Below are 21,413 nucleotides of genomic sequence, written 5' to 3' on the forward strand. Positions count from 1 at the left end.
TGCAAATAGTCTGGGTAAACATTTGATTAGCTATTCAGGAGTCTTATGGCTTGGGGGTAGAAGTTGTTCCGCTAGCGGAACCCCTCGACAACATTCCGCTGAAAAGGCAGCGTGTGAAATTCAAAAATATTTTTTTGAAATATGTAACTTTCACACATTAAGTCCAATACAGCAAATGAAAGATAAACATCTTGTTAATCTACCCATTGTGTCCGATTTCAAAAATGCTTTACAGCTAAAGCACAACATATGATTATGTTAGGTCAGAGCCAAGTCACAAAAACACACAGCCATTTTTCCAGCCAAAGATAGGAGTCACAAAAAGCAGAAATATAGATCAAATGAATCACTAACCTTTGATGATCTTCATCAGATGACACTCATACGACATCATGTTACACAATACATGTATGTTTTGTTCGATAATGTGCATATTTATATCCCAAAATCTGAGTTTACATTGGCACGTTACGTGCAGTAATGTTTTGATTCCAAAACATCCATTGATTTCGCAGAAATACTCATAATAAACATTGATAAAATATGTTATTCACAGAATTAAAGATAGACTTCTGCTTAATGCAACCGCTGTGTCAGATTTCAAAAAAACTTTACGGAAAAAGCATAATCTGAGAACGAGCCCAAAACAGCCAGAGGAATATCCGCCATTTTGGAATCAACAAAGTTAGAAACAACACCATAAATATTCACTTACATTTAAAAAAAAATATATATATATATTTGTTTTATATTTAAAAAAACTTTTTTGCGTTCGGAGGCTGAGCAGTTGCCATACCAGGCAGTGATGCAACCATGCTCTCGATGGTGCAGCTGTATAGCTTTTTGAGGATCTGAGGACCCATGCCAAATCTTTTAAATATCCTGAGTGGGGAATAGGCTTTGTCGTGGCCTCTTCACGACTGTCTTGGTGTGTTTGGAACATGATAATTTGATGTGAACGCACAGGAATTTGAATCTCTCAACCTACTCCATCCCCGTCAATGAGAATGAGGGCGTGCTCGGCCCTACTTTTCCTGTAGTCCACAATCATCTCCTTTGTCTTGATCACATTGAGGGAGAGGTCGTTATCCTTCACCACACGGCCAGGTCTCTGACCTCCTCCCTATAGGCTGTCTCATCGTGTTTGGTGATCACACTGTCGTGTTGTCGGCAAAGTTAATGATGGTGTTGGAGTCATGCCTGGCCATGCAGTCATGAGTGAACAGGGAGTACAGGAGGTGACTGAGCCCGTACCCCTGAGGTGCCCCCGTGTTGAGGATCAGCGTGGCAGATCTGTTGTTCCCTGCCCTTATCACCTGGGGGTAAGGGTCAGGAAGTCCAGGATCCAGTTGCAAAGGGAGGTGTTTAGTCCCAGGGTCCTTAGCTTAGTGATGAGCTTAGTGATGAGCTATGGTGTGGAACGCTGAGCTGTAGTCAATATAGAATAACTATCTTCAATAGACCCGGGGCGTCGGGTTTGAAATGAAAGTTTATTTTAGTAATACTACTTGTTCACGTTACATTTAACAACTTTAGATTCTACAAAACAATAAAAGAAAGTTGCTAGAGAAAGTCAGGATAATCACTTGTCACTTAACTGGCGCGTTTTCTCTCTTTATACCTCCTGTAGCAAGGCATTCTGAAACTTGCAGTCATTAGCGTAATCCAATACTAACCAATACAACAGAAATATGCATGAAATTCTCTCAATCTCCAACACACAAATTCTAATACAATTAATTGTTTTTGCTTTATCATTATGGGGTATTGTGTGTAGATTGATGAGGATTTTAGAACAAGGCTGCAAAGTAACAAAAGGTAGAAATAGTGAGGGAGTCTAAATACTTTCCGAATGCACCCCTTCAAGTTAGTGGATTTTGATACTTCAGCCACACCCATTGCTGACAGGTGTTAATTTTTTATTTATTTTACCCTAGGCAAGTCAGTTAAGAACAAATTCTTACTTTCAATGACCGCCTAGGAACAGTGGGGCAGTACAACAGATTTGTACCTTGTCAGCTCAGGGGTTTGAACTTGCAACCTTCTGGTTGCTAGTCCACCACTCTAACCACTAGGCTACCCTGACACCCCAGGCTTCCCTGTGTATAAAATTGAGCACACAGCCATATAATTAACCATACAATTAGCAGTCATTCTCGTTCGCAATTATCAGTGCTTTAGTTTATTATGTTGCTGTTCAGTGGTTGTGAATTAATGATGCACACGACTGTCCACGTTTTTCAGTGTCTTTGTCCTGAGGTCCTGAGCGCTCTGGAGCAGGTTTTCATCAGGGATCTCTCTGTACTTTTCTTCGTTCATCTTTCCCTAGACTAGATGGCTATATCGGTCCGCTAATACAATACTATAAATGCCTAGTGCAATACATACAGTACCAGTCAAAAGTTTGGACACCTACTCATTCCAAGGGTTTTTCTTTATTTTTACTATTTTCTTCATTGTAGAATAATTGTGAATACATCAAAACTATGAAATAACACACATGGAATCATGTAATAACAAAGAAAATAAAAAATAATGATTGAGATTCATCAAAGTAGCCACCTTTTGCCTTGATGATAGGTTTGCAGACTCTTGGAATTGTCTCAACCAGCTTCATAAGGTAGTCACCTGGAATGCATTTAAATTAACAGATGTGCCTTGTTAAAGGTTAATTTGTGGAATTTCTTTCCTTCTTAATGTGTTTGAGCCAATCAGGTGTGTTTTGACAAGGTAGAGGTGGTATACAGAAGAAACAACAGTCCATCATTACTTTAAGACATGAAGGTCAGTCAATCCGGAAAATTTCAAGAACTTTGAACGTTTCTTCAAGTGCAGTCACAAAAACCATCAAGCGCTATGATGAAACTGGTCCTCATGAGGACCGCCACAGGACAGGAACACCCAGAGTTACCCCTGCTGCAGAGGATAAGTGCATTAGAGTTATGAGCCTCAAAAATTGGAGGCCAAATGCTTCACAGAGTTCAAGAAACACATCTCAACATCAACTGTTCAGAGGAGACTGTGTGGCATCAGGCCTTCATGGTCAAATTGCTACAAAGAAACCATGACTAAAGGACACCAAAAAGACATTTGAGATTTTTGGTTCAAACCACCGTGTCTTCATGAGACACAGAGTAGGTGAACAGATGACCTCCGCATGTGTGGTTCCCACCATGAAGCATGGAGGAGGAGGTGTGATGGTGCTTTGCTGGTGACACTATCAAGTGATTTATTTAGAATTCAAGGCACACTTAACTAGCATGGCTACAACAGCATTCTGCAGCGATACGCCATCCCATCTGCTTTGCGCTTAGTGGGACTATCATTTGTTTTTCAACAAGACAATGATCCAACACACGTCCAGGCTGTGTAAGGGCTATTTGACCAAGAAGGAGAGTGATGGAGTGCTGATGACCTGGCCTCCACAGTCACCTGACCTCAACCCAATTGAGATGGTTTGGGATGAGTTGGACTGCAGAGTGAAGGAAAAGCAGCCAACAAGTGCTCAGCATATGTGGGAAATCCTTCAAGACTGTTGGAAAAGCATTCCTGGTGAAGCTGGTTGAGAGAATGCCAAGCGTGTGCAAAGCAAGTCATCAAGACAAAGGGTGGCTACTTTAAATAATCAAAAATCAAAACATATTTTGATTTGTTTAACACTTTTTTGGTTACTACATGATTCCATACGTGCTATTTCATAGGTTTGATGTCTTCACTATTATTCTACAATGTAGAAAATAATACAAATAAAGAAAAGCCCTTGAATGAGTAGGTGTGTCCAAACTTTTGACAGGTACTGTTTATAATATATATATACATATATTTATTATTATTTCAATTTCTATTTGTTTTCATGGGGTGCTGTAGCACCCTCTCAACATGCACGCCCTCTGCCATCTGCCCGGTACAGTTGAAACAGGGATTTATCCATGAAGAGCACACCTCTCCTGGGTGCCAGTGGTCATCGAAGGTGAGCATTTGCCCACTGAAGTCGGTTACGATGCCGAACTGCAGTCAGGTCAAGAACCTGGTGAGGACGACGAGCACGCAGATGAGCTTCCCTGATACGGTTTATGACCGTTTGTGCAGAAATTTTTCAGTTGTGCAAACCCACCGTTTCATCAGCTGTTCGTGTGGCTGGTATCAGACCATCCCGCAGGTGATGCAGTCGGATGTGGAGGTCCTGGGCTGGTGTGGTTACATGTGGTCTGCGGTTATTTGAATGGTTGGACATATTCTCTAAAACGACATTGGATGTGGCTTATGGTAGAGAAATTAACATTAAATTATCTAGCAACAGCTCTGGTGGACATTCCTGCAGCCAGTATGCCAACTGCGCGCTACCTCAAAACTTGAGACATCTGTGCCATTGTGTTGTGACAAAATTGCAGTTTTCTGAATGCATTGTGTCCTCAGCACAAGATAAACCTGTTTAATGATCATGCTGTTTAATCAGCTTCTTGATATGCCACACCTGACACGTGGATGGATTATCTTGACAAAAGGAGAAATGCTCAATAATAGGGATGTAAACAAATTTGCGCACAAAATTTGAGAGAAGTACTATTTTTGTGCGTATGGTAAACTTCTGGGATCTTTTATTTCAGCTCATGCAACATGGGACAAACACTTTACATGTTGAGTTTATATTTTTGTTCAGTATAGTTTTTACTAGATAACTAGTCTCTCCAGGTCACCTCCAACCATTTTCCAATGCTCCAGTTTATGCCTAGAGTTGGGTTTAAGACAGCCACAAAGCAATTTTACAGCCTTGCCCAGTTGAAACTCATGAAGCCCATAATTAACCCAGTTGGGACAAGGTACGGATGTTATAGGTGATATTCTGTGACCATTTATTTATTTTTTGTCCATGGTACACGTCAATAGATATCGCTTTCCTATCCCCTCCTCCAGATTTGATGAATGCACCAACCAGAACCTCAAGACCGCCATGGGCAAGTCCCTTGACGGGTTCCAGGAACGGTGGGTGAACAACCTGAAGGTAATTCTCTTTGCACACAACAGCAGCGTCCAGGCCTCCACCATGTACGGACGGGAGTCGCAGCTGTTGACTTGAGATAAACAATGCAATTGTATATGGGGCGGCAGCGTAGCCTAGTGGTTAGAGCGTTGGACTAGTAACTGGAAGGTTGCGAGTTCAAACCCCCGAGCTGACAAGGTACAAATCTGTCGTTCTGCCCCTGAACAGGCAGTTAACCCATTGTTCCCAGGCCGTCATTGAAAATAAGAATATGCTCTTAACTGACTTGCCTGGTTAAAAAGAAATAAAATAAAAAAAATTATAATATATTAAAAAATTATAAAAAAATAAAATAAAATTTAACTAATAAGGGGAAGAAAAAAAAATTCGAAAAAAAGATAAAAAAATTAAATACAATTCAATTCTAAAAAAATAAATACAATAATTGGATATACTGTATTCTTTCAAATTTGTGATTGACTTAGTGTTCTTGTTTGTCTATTGCTTTTGTTGCATAAATACTTTCAGATCACTGAAATCCCACCTGATGTGGTGGAAGTTGTCGAACCAGATCAGAACGCCTTCGAGGACCACCTTCAGGCACGGACTGAGAAGGATGTGGAGGTTTTTGAACAGGTACAAATTGTCTGCTGTTAATTTATTTTCTGGACCTCGAAGAGATATGTAAGAAATGTATTTGTAATATGAAATATGATTGCATTTATTCCTGTTATCAATCAAGTTGAGAATGAACATCGACAAGGCTCAGGAGAAACCGAAGGAAAGCCACCGGGAGCAGAATCAAGAAGGGGACCAAGTGCTACGACATCCTTCCGAATTACTTGGTTTGGAAGGACAAAATAAAGGCGAGACCTCTCTGCTCTTTCGCACCTAGCTGGGGTCAACTTCTGTTAAGGTTAATAAAAAACAATCAGAAAATAACTCTGCATTTGCACACAAAATAACCTGGAGCTAGTTTTAGTTTCCCCTTTGTCTTCCTAGGGTTACCTAGGAAGCCAACAAAAAAGCCCACTGAAAGCCCTGACGCCCTACACTTATGTGAAGCCCAATAGACAAAGTATGTTAAGCTTTGGTTGACATTTGAGAAAGCAAGAAATGGTAGTTCAAATCAAATGTTATTTGTCACATGCATCTTATACAACAGGTGTACACCTTACCATGAAATGCTTACTTGCAAGCCCTTAACCAACAATGCAGATCAAGAGGGAAGGTCTCTAAACATTGAACTTTTTTTTTCAATCACTTTGATGCAATTCACAAGTTAGTGGTACATTTTCACAACTCTAAGCATACCATTCTGAACAGATCATCAAAATGTCTCATGTTTCAAAACTCAAATCACATTTTCAATTGTCTGGGTAAAACAAAGTCCCTTATTCACTTCACTGAATCACTTTGAATACATATTCCATCTGGTATCTGCTGTTCACAATACGATCAATAGTCATATGACCTTTGATATGATTTCCTTGACATTTGTTAAAACATATCTAGCACTTAATGAAACTGCTCAAAAGTGATAACTATAGTGCTTATACTCCATGGGTACCTTTGGACAGGGCCAGTGTCAACCAACCCATGTCTCAGTATTTATGCTGCAATAGCTTGTATGTGCCAAGTTGTTAGGGTCAGCCTGACTTATCTGGTATACTGTGATCTTTGGCATACTGCCACCAACTCCTCTTTCATTATTTTTGTCCTGTCAGACCAGAGCCCTTGGACAGTGCCTCAGTACTCCCTGGTCTGATTCCAATCCGGTCTATTCCTGATCACCTAGTCGTGCTGCTGATCCAATTTACTCTGTGGAGCCCTGACCTGACTTCACCGGTCATGGTACCCTGTCCCAGACCCCTGCTGATCACAATAGGAGGGCTAATGGAATTTTACAGTAATCCAAATGTAAATGTTTTAAGGACCAATTTACATGTATTTAAGTATGTATTTATTGTAGTGGGGACAGTACCATTAGTGCCACTTTAAGGATATACATATATATTTTTTAAAGTAATTATAATTCACAACCACATCATAATCTGTGAGAATTACAAATTAAAAAACATTTATTTCCAGGGTACAAGAATTCATAAATACTGAGCAGCTGATCTGTACAATAATAGACATGTCAACAAAGATCTTGGGCCCCATTTTGACAGCTCTAAAATGCAGACAGTCAACAGCGTTACTTATAATGGCTGGTCACAATTGATAAAACAAAAAACATGTCCAGAGTACTATCATCATTTGTACAGAGTAGGTGTGCATACACTTGATACAATCTGCAGTATTCAAAACAAGATGAATCAAGTGCCATAACAGGCATTTGATCATAGTCATTTTGGTAAAATCCCTGCACATTTGCGCTTTCAAAAATGTCCCCCTTACATTTTACAGTTACTATATAGCTTAAAATAGATATTAGCATCATGTTAGTCAACGCACAGCAGGTAAGGTTTAGAATAATTCAAGTGTTGCCACAACCACAGCTTTTATTTTTCTTCCCAGACATACACCCTGACAACATTATCAAGTTAGTCCTAATACAAAAGTTTGAATGATTACAGAAATACAGATAGAGAAAAGGATGAAAGGGTTCTAACCAGGTCCATAGGAAATGTGAAAGGCTTTACGGTGAGTGAGGACGGTGGGTTGGAGCTCTTGACTCTGGCTCCACTGCAATGTATAAGATAGACATGTGGAAAATAGTATTTTCATCCGTGCAACTGAAGTGTTCATCCATCTCCAGCCACTCTCTTATCTTCTTCCCTATGAGTGTTCTCTCGTGCACTCTGTCTGAGATCAGGCTGCAGGAAGAGGACGACGGAAAAGCAAGATGTGGGGCTCTGGTGAAAAAGAAAAAAAACAGGAAACGTGTGAATGAAGTTCAGGAACTGAATGAAAAACATTTCAGGCAGTTTCCCAAATATCTCTCCTTCCTTCCAAAGTGTGCACTTGTTTACTGCCATTCACTAATTTGAAAGAAAATGGCTGGTATAAGAAACATGGTGGAAACTACCTCTAGCCCATGCCTACACCACTCCAACCCACTGGCTCCAGGTCATCTACAAGTCCATGCTAGGTAAAGCTCCGCCTTATCTCAGCTCACTGGTCACGATGGCAACACCCATCCGTAGCACGCGCTCCAGCAGGTGTATCTCACTGATCATCCCTAAAGCCAACACCTCATTTGGCCGCCTTTCGTTCCAGTACTCTGCTGCCTGTGACTGGAACGAATTACAAAAATCGCTGAAGTTGGAGACTTTTATCTCCCTCACCAACTTCAAACATCAGCTATCTGAGCAGCTAACCGATCGCTGCAGCTGTACATAGTCTATTGGTAAATAGCCCACCCTTTTCACCTACCTCATCCCCATACTGTTTTTATTTATTTACTTTTCTGCTCTTCTGCACACCAATATTTCTACCTGTACATGACCATCTGATCATTTATCACTCCAGTGTTAATCTGCAAAATTGTAATTATTTGCCTACCTCCTCCTGCCTTTTGCACACATTGTATATAGACCCCCCCTTTGTTTTCTACTGTGTTATTGACTTGTTAATTGGTTACTCCATGTGTAACTCTTTGTTGTATGCTCACACTGCTATGCTTTATCTTGGCCAGGTCGCAGTTGCAAATGAGAACTTGTTCTCAACTAGCCTACCTGGTTAAATAAAGGTGAAATAAAAAATTAAAAAAAAAATGCTTTCAGATGTGGGAAGTAGTGAACAAAAGCAGATATTATTGGGACTCATCCTTAGAGTCAGAGTATGGAAAGCTGATCATTCTTTCATGTATTCCAGTAGTCTCGTGAGGCTTGATCCTTCCAAATATCATCTGGTTGACTCAAATATTTAAAAGTTTGGAGAACTTCAGTATTGGATTTTGAATGGGAGCGCTGGCTGCATTTGTTTAGTAGCCCATGTTTAGAAACAATACAACAGTCAGACAAAGCCTTAGTAGCCCATGTTTAGAAACAATACAACAGTCTGACAAAGCCTTAGTAGCCCATGTTTAGAAACAATACAACAGTCAGACAAAGATTTAGTAGCCCATGTTTAGAAACCTCCATTTGGAGCTCCATCAACACAAAATATTTTGTTGGTTTGATAAGTGGCAACGCGTCAGTAGTCCATCATACTCAACCACTTGACGTCTTTCTGCCGACAAGTTCCCGCGGCTTTTGGAACAATGTGACCGAATGTGACCGCCTGTGTCCGTATTCTAGTACCCCATCTTAGGACCATGACGTGTGTGAGGCTTGTCTGAGCAAAAACCAGATGCAATGTAGGAGAGTGGCACGTGTGAGGCTTTTGTTAATAAACGAAGGCTGCAAATCAGTGCACACGTGCCGAATACATTTCAGTGACCATCAATCCATCCGATGACAAGGTCATCGTGTAACAAGATGATACAGACCTCCCCTCTAGGGCGCATGGCACACTAACCTCTCCATCAAACACCTGTCTTAGCATTGTCTGCTTTAGCCATGTAGCCATTAATTCTTTGTTTCTTCATTCAAGGCTGTGTGCACATAAGGCAAGCTCATCAAATATGTTTGTGGGACACACCCAACCATATGTTCAACAGATGCCCTGACTTGGTAAACCACGTAGGGTATTTGGTTATCATGGCTGAAATGCTTAGATTCAATGTCTTGTGTTCAGGTGACAGACAAGAACAGATGTATTTGGAGACAGACAGAATGAGTCAGACCTCATGATCTGCTGATGACAAGACACCAGTATCAAAGATAGTAGTAGCCTATAATACAAGTCATTCCAATGGAGGCTGAGCATCTTGTTACAAACACTGATCTTTGAGCTCAACATGACTGTACTGTATTATAGGTTTGGCGATGTCCAACCTTTGTCCTATCTTGATTATGTACCTATAAAAACATTGTGATATACGACGCTATCACCCCTATTAGCAACCACCCACATTTTACCGCTAAAAACACAGTTGGTCTATAGCGCAAAATCAAATACCACTGGACGAATCATGATGAACAATAATGCTTTTGAAAGTCTGGGCAGAGGGTAAGTGCAGGCAATGGCAAATCCTTTCTAATATTTATTTCTGGTAGAGGAGCAGAACAGGCTTGCGTGCCTCTCATCTGCGCTCTTTACTTGTCAGTGTTCCAAACATGTCTTTTTACCTAAACATGCAAACACCATCAGATAGAATTCATAGCAAGCAGTGCACTGGGTTAGTCCGAGTTGATTAAATATAACAGAACAGATCAACTGGAGATCCATGCACTCATGGGATGGGTTGCCAAAAATATAACTGAAAGCCACAAATGACTGCATTGAGGCAAGTCACTGTGCTTCTATGGCTATATGCACCATGCCACTGCCTATTTCATTTGTGAAGACAGCTCATGAATCGAGAGGCCTTTCAGTCAACACACATACAGTGCCTATACAAAGTGTACACCCCCTTTCAAAATATTCACCTTTTGTTGCCTTATAGCCAGGAATTAAAATGCATTTTCCATTGATCTACCCATTGTACCCCACAAATTCCAAGTAAAAAAATAATCTGGATTTAAGAAAATCTAAATATTTAACTGAAATAGCTTGGTTGGATAAGTGTCCAACTCCCTTGCAAAAGCAATCATAAATTAGCTTAGGTGTAACCAATGACCTTCAAAATCACACAACAAGTTCATTGGCCTCCACCGGTTTTAAATTGAAGTGATTCGCATGCTTTCCGGATAAATTCAGCAATTCCAGTAGGTTCAGCTTGTTGGGTAGGGAATTGCAAAGCAAACACTCAGCAAGAGCTTTCAAAAGAACACTGGGACAACGTTGAGGAAAGGCACAGATTGAGGATGGATATAAAAGATACGGCAAACGGAGCATCCCCCTATCCACGTCGACGGGACAGCAGTGGAGAAGGTGGAAAGATAAGTTCCACGGTGTACACATCAAGGATAAACTGAAATGGTCCACCCACACAGTATGGCAACAGTGCCTTCTTCAACCCTCAAACTTTTACAGATGGACAACGGAGAGCATATCCTGTCGTGCTGTATCACCACCTGGTACGGCAACTGCACCACCCACAACCGCAAGGCTTTCCAGAGGGGGGGTGCGGTCTGCACATCACCGGGGGCAAACTACCTGCCCTCCAGGACACCTACAGCACCCAATGTCACAGGAAGGCCAAAAAGATCATCAAGGACAACAACCACCCGAGCGAGCCACTGCCTGTTCACCCTGCTACCATCCAGAAGGCGAGGTCAATGTTTACATATCTTGCATCATTCATCTCATAGGTATATACTGTATTTTATACCATCTATTGCATCTTGCCTATGCCGCTCTGTCATTGCTCATCCATGAATGTATAGATTCGTATTCCTTTACTTAGATGTGTGTATTAGGTAGTTGTTGTGGAATTGTTAGATTACTTGTTAGGTATTTCTGCACTGTCAGAACTAGAAGCCCAAGCATTTCACTACACTCGCAATAACATCTGCTGACCATGTGTATGTGACCAATAAAATGTGATTTTAAAGATTTCATTGGCTTTAGAGCACAGTCAAGACGATTACTAGGAAGTGGAAAAAAACGTATGGCACCACCAATACCCTGCTTAAATCAGTCCATCACCCCAAACTGGTTGACCGAGCAAGTATGAGTCTGATCCTGTGTTCTGCCTTTCACCCAGGACAACGGAATGGATCCCAGCCGGCGACCCCAAAAAACGACTTCGTAAAAGGGGAAAACGAAGCGGTCTTCTGGTCAGACTCCGGAGACGGGCACATCGTGCACCACTCCCTAGCATTCTCCTCGCCAATGTCCAGTCTCTTGACAACAAGGTTGATGAAATCCGAGCAAGGGTAGCATTCCAGAGGGACATCAGAGACTAACGTTCTTTGCTTCAAGGAAACATGGCGAGTCGGAGTCGGTGCAGCCAGCTGGTTTCTCCACGCATCGCACCGACAGAAACAAAAATCTTTCTGGTAAGAAGAGGGGCGGGGGCGTTTGCTTCATGGTTAACGTGACGTGGTGTTGCCACAACAACATACAGGAACTCAAGTCCTTCTGTTCACCTGATTTAGAATTCCTCACAATCAAATGTCGACCGCATTATCTACCAAGGGAATTCTCTTCGATTATAATCACAGCCGTATATATTCCCCCCCAAGCCATCGATGTGATGGCTCTGAACGAACTTTATTTGACTCTTTGCAAACTGGAATCCATATATCCGGAGGCTGCATTCATTGTAGCTGGGGATTTTAACAAGGCTAATCTGAAAACAAAGACTCCCTAAATTTGATCAGCATGTCGATTGCGCAACCAGGGCTGGAAAAACCTTGGATCATTGCTATTCCAACTTCCGCAACGCATATAAGGCCCTGCCCCGCTCTCCTTTCGGAAAAGCTGACCACAACTCCATTTTGTTGATCCCTGCCTACACAGACAGAAACTAAAACAAGAAGCTCCCGCGCTGAGGTCTGTTCAACGCTGGTCCGACCAATCTGATTCCACACTCCAAGACTGCTTCCATCACGTGGACTGGGATATGTTCCGTATTGCGTCAGACAACAACATTGACAAAAACGCTGAGTCGGTGAGCAAGTTCATTAGAACGTGCGTTGAAGATGTTGTTCCCATAGCAACGATTAAAACATTCCCAAACCAGAAACCGTGGATTGATGGCAGCATTCGCGTGAAACTGAAAGCGCGAACCACTGCTTTTAATCAGGGCAAGGTGACTGGAAACATGACCGAATACAAACAGTGTAACTATTCCCTCCGCAAGGCAATCAAACAAGCTAAGCGTCAGTATAGAGACAAAGTAGAATCTCAATTCAACGGCTGAGACACAAGAGGTATGTGGCAGGGTCTACAGTTACTTACGGATTACAAAAAGAAAACCAGCCCCGTCACGGACCAGGATGTCTTGCTCCCAGGCAGACTAAATCACTTTTTTGCCCGCTTTGAGGACAATACAGTGCCACTGACACGGCCCGCAAGTAAAACAGCTCGGTAGGCAACAACATCTCCACCCCGCTGATCCTCAACACTGGGGCCCCACAAGGGTGCGTTCTGAGCCCTCTCCTGTACTCCCTGTTCACCCACGACTGCGTGGCCACGCACGCCTCCAACTCAATCATCAAGTTTGCAGACGACACAAGTGGTAGGCTTGATTACCAACAACGACGAGACGGCCTACAGGGAGGAGGTGAGGGCCCTCGGAGTGTGGTGTCAGGAAAATAATCTCACACTCAACGTCAATAAAACTAAGGAGATGATTGTGGACTTCAGGAAACAGCAAAGGGAACACCCCCCTATCCACATCGATGGAACAGTAGTGGAGAGGGTAGTAAGTTAAGTTCCTCGGCGTACACATCACAGACAAACTGAATTGGTCCACCCACACAGACAGCATCGTGAAGAAGGCGCAGCAGCGCCTCTTCAACCTCAGGAGGCTGAAGAAATTCGGCTTGTCACCAAAAGCACTCACAAACTTCTACAGATGCACAACCGAGAGCATCCTGTCGGGCTGTATCACCGCCTGGTACTACAACTGCTCCGCCCACAACCGTAAGGCTCTCCAGAGGGTAGTGAGGTCTGCACAACGCATCACCGGGGGCAAACTACCTGCCCTCCAGGACACCTACACCACCCGATGTCACAGGAAGGCCATAAACATCATCAAGGACAACAACCACCCGAGCCACTGCCTGTTCACCCCGCTATCATCCAGAAGGCGATGTCAGTACAGGTGCATCAAAGCTGGGACCGAGAGACTGAAAAACAGCTTATATCTCAAGGCCATCAGACTGTTAAACAGTCATCACTAACATTGAGTGGCTGCTGCCAACACACTGACTCAACTCCAGCCACTTTAATAATGGGAATTGATGGGAAATTGTAAAATATATCACTAGCCACTTTAAAACAATGCTACCTAATATAATGTTTACATACCCTAAATTATTCATCTCATATGTATACGTATATACTGTACTCTATATCATCTACTGCATCCTTATGTAATACATGTATCACTAGCCACTTTAACTATGCCACTTTGTTTACATACTCATCTGATATGTATATACTGCACTCAATACCATCTACTGTATCTTGCCTATGCCGCTCTGTACCATCACTCATTCATATATCTTTATGTACATATTCTTTATCCCCTTACACTTGTCTATAAGGTAGTAGTTTTGGAATTGTTAGCTAGATTACTTGTTGGTTATTACTGCATTGTCGGAACTAGAAGCACAAGCATTTCGCTACACTCGCATTAACAACTGCTAACCAAGTATATGTGATAAATAAAATTATTTGATTTGATTTGAGTCCAATGGCAACTTTGAAAGAGCTACAGGCTTTTATGGCCAAGACTGGTTAAAGTGTGCATGTGACAACATCCCAAGCACTCAACAAATCTGGCATGTAGGGTGGCAAGAAGGAAGCACAAATGGTTCCTAACAAGGCTTTACACGGACCTTGATTTTTCCAGGTCGCACATGAATATTTTGGCGCATGTGCGAGTAAAACGGTCACACTGTAGAGCCCTGCCTCCCACTAAAAACAAAATAAAGTTATGAAACTTCAAGTAAAGTGGATCTGAAAACTAACATTTTAAAACATGTTATTTAACCTTATTTAAAACAGCAATGATTGAGTCCTAGGTCTCTTTTACAAATTTGCCCTGAATATGCAACATAAATATATACATTATACCCAAACATATACACATTAAAATACAAAAACAGTCATGGGAAACACAAAACACCCAGAAAAAGTTAACTTCCTCCACAAATAAGTCTCCAATCAATACTTTAAATTGACAGAACATCAAGATTAAATGTACACTGCTCAAAAAAATGAAGGGAACACTTAAACAACACAATGTAACTCCAAGTCAATCACACTTCTGTGAAATCAAACTGTCCACTTAGGAAGCAACACTGATTGACAATAAATTTCACATGCTGTTGTGCAAATGGAATAGACAACAGGTGAAAATTATAGGCAATTAGCAAGACACCGCCAATAAAGGAGTGGTTCTGCAGGTGGGGACCAAAGACCACTTCTCAGTTCCTATGCTTCCTGGCTGATGTTTTGGTCACTTTTGAAAGCTGGCGGTGCTTTCACTCTTAGTGGTAGCATGAGACGGAGTCTACAACCCACACAAGTGGTTCAGGTAGTGCAGCTCATCCAGGATGGTACATCAATGCGAGCTGTGGCAAGAAGGTTTGCTGTGTCTGTCAGCGTAGTGTCCAGAGCATGGAGGCGCTACCAGAAGACAGGCCAGTACATCAGGAGACGTGGAGGAGGCCGTAGGAGGGCAACAACCCAGCAGCAGGACCACTACCTCCGCCTTTGTGCAAGGAGGAGCAGGAGGAAAACTGGCAGAGCCCTGCAAAATGACCTCCAGCAGGCCACACATATGTCTGCTCAAACGGTCAGTTACAGACTCCATGAGGGTGGTATTAGGGCCCGACGTCCACAGGTGGGGGTTGTGCTTACAGCCCAACACCGTGCAGGACGTTTTTCATCTGCCAGAGAACACCAAGATTGGCAAATTCGCCACTGGTGCCCTGTGCTCTTCACAGACGAAAGCAGGTTCACACTGAGCACGTGACAGACGTGACAGTCTGGAGACAACGTGGATGTTGCTGCCTGCAACATCCTCCAGCATGACCGGTTTGGCGGTGGGTCAGTCATGGTGTGGGGTGGCATTTCTTTGGGGGGCCGCACAGCCCTCCATGTGCTCGAAAGAGGTAGCCTGACTGCCATTGGGTACCGAGATGAGATCCTCAGACCCCTTGTGAGACCATATGCTGGTGCGGTTGGCCCTGGGTTCCTCCTAAGTCAGTTTGATCGGGAGATAAAAAAATATATATAGGCAAATGACTCAGAATGTGTGCTGCGAGACTCAATTTTCTACTGCGCGACGCCAGTCAAGTTCAAATATAGGCTAAACAATCGTCTGTCACATGATGTAGTCACCATCGACGATGCTATTGTAATATCACCCAACCCTACTGCATTCATTAGTGCACACTAACAAACCAAAGAAAAAAAATTTTTTGGATGAAAAAATTCTTATTGGAAATTTAAAAGGCACTCGCACATCCAAGCAATCTTATTTGCAGGTGCATGGTAACAGTAGAAAGGAAACCGCACACTGCTCGATAGTCACTGACCTTTTAATAATCAAATCAAAGATTATTTATTTGTCATGTGCGCCGAACACCTTACAGTGAAATGCTTACTTGTGTAGTTAAGTGTGTGTAGTTAAGTAAAGAAATAAAGCAGTAAAAAGACATTTGAAAATAACAGTAGCAAGGCTATATACATACACTGGTTAGTCAGGCTGATTGAGGTAGTATGTAGATATGGTTGTACATTAATGTATAGTTAAAGTGACTATGTATATATGATAAACAGAGTAGCAGCAGCGTAAAAGAGGGGTTAGGTGGGGGCCACACAATGCAAATAGTCCAGGTAACCATTTGGTCACCTGTTCAGTAGTCTTATGACTTGGGCGTAAAAACAGCTTACGTATCGGCCTCACGGCCTTCGTCAAAGCTTTTGAGTTTGTTTATTTAAATTAGCACCCTTATGTAGACCTAGCCCCACCCACACCAGTTCCACGCATCGAAAGAGGTTGAGGCGAAGGAAAAACAAAGTGCTGCCAAATATAATATACATTTCATAAATATTTGAATGTGTGTAAATAAGACGTATTAAACGTCTGTAAAACCACAATGAGGACATAGACCTACCGAGCAAGTTCTCATTAATCATTGGGTACATCGTACGAAAAATTGAGTAATCTTAAATAGGAGAAATTCATGTTCAAATTCACAACATACATAGGCATTTCATCATTAAGGCCTTTAGGAAATAATGTCTGGAGGGTGAAAATCCCAAAACATTCTATTTTACTCAGACTATTATTAATGTCACCTCCCCTGTCTGATATCTTAACTTCCTCTATGCCACAATCTAAAAAAAAAAAGGTAGAAATGTCATGCTTTAGGTCATTAAAATGTACTGCGACTGGATAATCCATGTAATTTCTCCAGATTTAATTTATGTTCACTGATTCTGTTTGAGAGAACGAGAGGTTAAACCTACATAGCACAGCCCACATGGTCATTTAATAATGGAAATAACATGGGTGGTGGAACACGTAATAATGTCATTTATTTGGAACCGTTTTCCTGTATGAGTGGCATAAATATTCACACTTCATCATATTGCACTGTGCGCAAACCCAAAATAGTTATAAGTCAATTTATTCAGCCAGCTCTAGAATAAAGTTTGTTGGTGGACATTCGTTAGTGTCTCTGTCTCCCAAATAGTGAGCTAGGGCTCCCAGCCCCCCCACATGGGGAATGCTGGTATATACTCTTGACATCTAAGGTGACCAAAATACCGTCTTCTGTTAAACCCGTTATTAGTGAGATCTTGTTTATGAAGTCTATAGTCTTTCACATTTGATGGCAATGCTTGCACATGAGTTTTAATAAGAGTCTACAAAGATCGATAACAGCTCTAGCATTGAGCCTATTCCTGCAACCACTGGTCTGCCTGGATAATTACCTTGTGTTTTAGGTTTGTGTAATTTCGGTAAAATGTACAGGCATGGACGTATGGCACATTTGCAGCAAAGATATTCATTTTCAGGTTTTGTTTAATAGGGCTTGCTCCAGATTAGAGCATATTTCCCTTTGGAACACCTGTGTGGGATCAACACTCAGTTTTCTATAGAAGCGTTCATTGCTGAGTCGTCTCTGAATTTCTTCTTTATATTTTTCATATTCTAAAACAACCACAGCACCCCCCTTATCTGCAGGTTTAATAACCAAAGGTGAATCTTTCATTAATTCATTAAGTGCCTGTTCTTCTGTTCTAGTGAGATTTTTCTGAATGTGGTTTGTTTGTCTCCTATATACTGACATGGCTTCTTGTTTGACTAACCTACAATAGGTATTAATTGAAGAGTTGTTAACCATAGGACAGAATTTGCTTGTGGGCTTAAAATGGTTACTAGTTCTTTGATCTGTTTCTAGGCCCGAAAGTGTTTTGAGAAAACGTTTGTTGAAGATTTCACCCCATTTCTGAACAAAAGTTGTCGTTTTTCCCTATTGTCTTTTTCTTGTGTATACTTACAAGATTTCAGAGTGCAGAGTGAAAAACAGTCATTCAAAATGTAAGGCACTCGCACATCTGAGCAATCTTATTTGCAGGTACATGGTAACAGTTGAACAAGATGAAGGACAAAGGAAACCGCACACTGCTCTTGATAGTATCACTGATCTTTAATAAGCTTACGTATTGGCCTCATGACCTTCGTCAGAGCTTTTGTGAGTTCTCTTTTTTAAATTAGCACCCTTATGTAGACCTAGCCCCACCCACATCCGTTCCACGCATCGAAAGGGGTTGAGGTGAAGGAAAAACAAATAAGTGCCACCAAATATAACTATATACATTTCATAAATATTTGAATAAAGTGTGTAAATTAGACGTATTAAACATCTGTAAAACCACAATGAAGACATAGACCTCCCGAGCACATTTTCATTAATCATTGGGTACATCATATGAAAAACATCATAGTAATCTTAAATAGGGGCATAATTCATGTTCAAATTCACAACATACATAGGCATCTCATCATGCTCCTATTTAAGATTGCTCTGTTTTTCGTACGATGTACCCAATGATTAATGAAGAACTACCGAGCAAGTTATGTCCTCATTGTGGTTTTACAGACATGTTTAATACGTCTTATTTACACATATTATTAGAATATTTATGAAATGTATATTGTTTATTTGGTAGGACTTGTTTGTTTTTCCTTCGCCTCAACCCCTTTCGATGCGTGGAACGGATGTGGGTGGGGCTTGGTCTACATAAGGGTGCAAAAAAAAAACATTTAAGCCACAAAAGCTCCGACGAAGGCCGTGAGGCCGATAAGTAAGATTATTTAAGATCAGTGTTACTATCAAAAGCAGTGTGAAGTTTCTTATTGGACAAATGCCGGTAGTTCCCTCTCCGTTCAAGCCCGTTTATTTCCAAGTCTATACACCCCATATCACATGATGGTTTATACAGTACCCAGAGAATTCAACATGAGCTTCATCTAAGGAGTAGCACATCCTAATCACCAGTGTAGCAGTAATGACCCAAACCCAAGACATGGGTACAAAAGTAATCCCCAAGTCAGATTTCCACCAAGTACAGTAGGCTACAATTCAGTGTTATGCCGCTGGATTCACCACATCACACTGCCTACTGTACTGATATGAACCACCATGGTGCGACATAGGCACAAGTGTAATCCCCCAGTACAGTTCAGTGTTGTATTCCCCCATAATAACCTTTATGCTGCTGTATTCACCAGCACTTCACTCTTTCTACTGTACTGAGTGTTAATACTAACATCTGACAGTGTACCTGGTTGATGGATCATGTAGTGTATCCAGCCTTGACTCTGCTGGACACCCAGGTTCCTCCACTCAGTCTCTGACATCAGATGGGTCTTGGGCACACGCTTGGCAATGTCCTTGGGCAGCATCACGTGCCTACAGAGAGTGGAGAAATTGAATGGTACTTTACTGAGTCATGCAGTGTCAACCTCACATGGCTAGGAAGGAAGACCTCTGCCAGGCAAGAAATACATGTCGATATTAGCTAGCTAGATAAAAAACAGTTTTAGAAAAACGTAGTCTTAACTTACCTATACTCGAATTTCTCATCGTCATATTTGTCAGAGTAATATATCTGCTTCTGAGACATGATGCCAACCTGAAAAGAGTGCATCTGAAAGTTTAGGGACTCGGGGATTTTACAGCAGGAGCATTACAAGGAATCCTGTGATTTGGACTGACTGAAGGAGTATGATGTTTTATTTAATTTACTGCCCGTATAGTACGTAGCGGCAATACACCACATCGTTTGAAGTCTACCAATAAACCTCAAAGAAGTTAGTAAAGCCCAAGCAAAAGGCAATAACATGACAATTACAGGTCAGATGTGATCAATGCACCTGTACTGCGCATCATAAACCAATGAATGTAACTAGCTGACGTTAGATGGCTAAGTAAGGCAACAAGTTTAATCTACTACAGTAACGTTACTAGCTACGTTTTTTGTTTAACTAACCCACCCTAGCAAACAAAATCTAGGTGAAATAACTAGCTATATCATCCATAGCTAGCTACTCATGTTCATCAGTATTTCACCCACTGAGTGTTCTAGCTAACATAGTTCATAAAACACAAAAGGTAATCCAACAACCGTTGGAACTAGCTAGCTAAGTTAGCAGGCTAGTTAAATAGCTGGTTAACTTGCTAGCTAACAATAATGAATTAGCTCAAGTTAGCTATCTAGCACTAAGCTTAGCTAGCTAACGTTACTACGTTGACAAGTAAAACACAAATCACCTTCAGGTGGCTCGTTCCAAATTATTGTATTCGTGATTTGGTGACGGAAAATCTAGAAATTTCACAACAGGTCTGTTTTTTCGAGAATATTGTCGGTCACTGATGTATTTATATTTCCATGTACAGTAGCTTGTACTGCTTCTGATGTGATATGGTCGATGGACCTTTTTCACGTTTCGCTGCGAGTTTTCCCTCTCTTATGTTACTGATCACCTTTCAAAAACTCACTGCTGCTCCTCATTGGTCTATCCTCTCACATAAATGATCATGTGATATATGCTGAGTTTAGACGAGACACGCGAAGTCCGTCATACCTGTCGGCATAGAGGGACAAATAAAGCGTTATAGAGGGTTACCGTATGTTGCTATGGTTGATTTCAGTGAACTAAATCAGTGCAAATCAACATCCGTTAGAAAACAATTTGGCCGCAAGTCCCGTCTAGCTGACGGTATTCACTACCAGCCTCAACGACATTTTACCGTCCGCTCTCATTGAAAACAATGCCATCTGGTTTGCAGTTCTACGTCTACCTCGTACGACGTGAACGCTGCAGTCCAAACACTTAAAAGTGTTCCTATCCCCTCAAATTAAGTGGACACCTCTGATGACGTCTGACGAGTATACACTTGTAGAGCGAGGGAGGAAGGAATGATTTTTAAATGGATTGTGTTTTCAGCCACTATTAGCTTGTGGGTGCTTTATTTGCGCAACAGTCAATTATAATTGCATGTCTACTTACATTAATTATATAATTATTAATATACGCCTACTGTATGAAAGCTAGCAAATGAATTGGCTAAATAACGTTAGCCTGCCTAGTTGGAACATAATGAAGAAGGAAAATGTTTTATTTCTACAATTTCCTAAAGCTAACCAAACAAAAACATAATTACTTTTACAAGAGGTGTTTGTGCTATCAAGTGCATTAGTAGCACAATTTCTAACTTGTTTACATTCGTTTTTACTT

The 21,413-nt window shown here is 41.5% G+C and overlaps 1 protein-coding gene across 3 annotated transcripts; it reads right to left on the bottom strand.

Moving 5' to 3' along the window:
* Positions 1–6,927: 6,927 nt before the first annotated feature.
* On the bottom strand, positions 6,928–20,986 carry LOC109907695 (cyclin-dependent kinases regulatory subunit 1). Of its 3 annotated transcripts, none has more exons than XM_020505813.2 (4): positions 20,446–20,983; positions 19,740–19,807; positions 19,457–19,584; positions 6,928–7,842 (listed from the first exon to the last, which is right to left on the bottom strand). In XM_020505813.2, the coding sequence occupies exons 2-4, from the start codon at positions 19,796–19,798 to the stop codon at positions 7,799–7,801; spliced, it is 231 nt and encodes a 76-aa protein (XP_020361402.1). In that variant the 5' UTR covers positions 19,799–19,807; positions 20,446–20,983; the 3' UTR covers positions 6,928–7,798. The 3 variants fall into 3 exon arrangements, with proteins under 3 accessions (XP_020361402.1, XP_031649706.1, XP_020361404.1); XM_031793846.1 differs by having other exon boundaries at positions 7,032–7,842; positions 20,802–20,986; XM_020505815.2 differs by lacking the exon at positions 20,446–20,983 and adding an exon at positions 20,169–20,388 and having other exon boundaries at positions 7,032–7,842.
* Positions 20,987–21,413: the final 427 nt, after the last annotated feature.

Source organism: Oncorhynchus kisutch, linkage group LG17 (assembly GCF_002021735.2).
Source record: "Oncorhynchus kisutch isolate 150728-3 linkage group LG17, Okis_V2, whole genome shotgun sequence".
Lineage (NCBI taxonomy): Eukaryota > Metazoa > Chordata > Actinopteri > Salmoniformes > Salmonidae > Oncorhynchus > Oncorhynchus kisutch.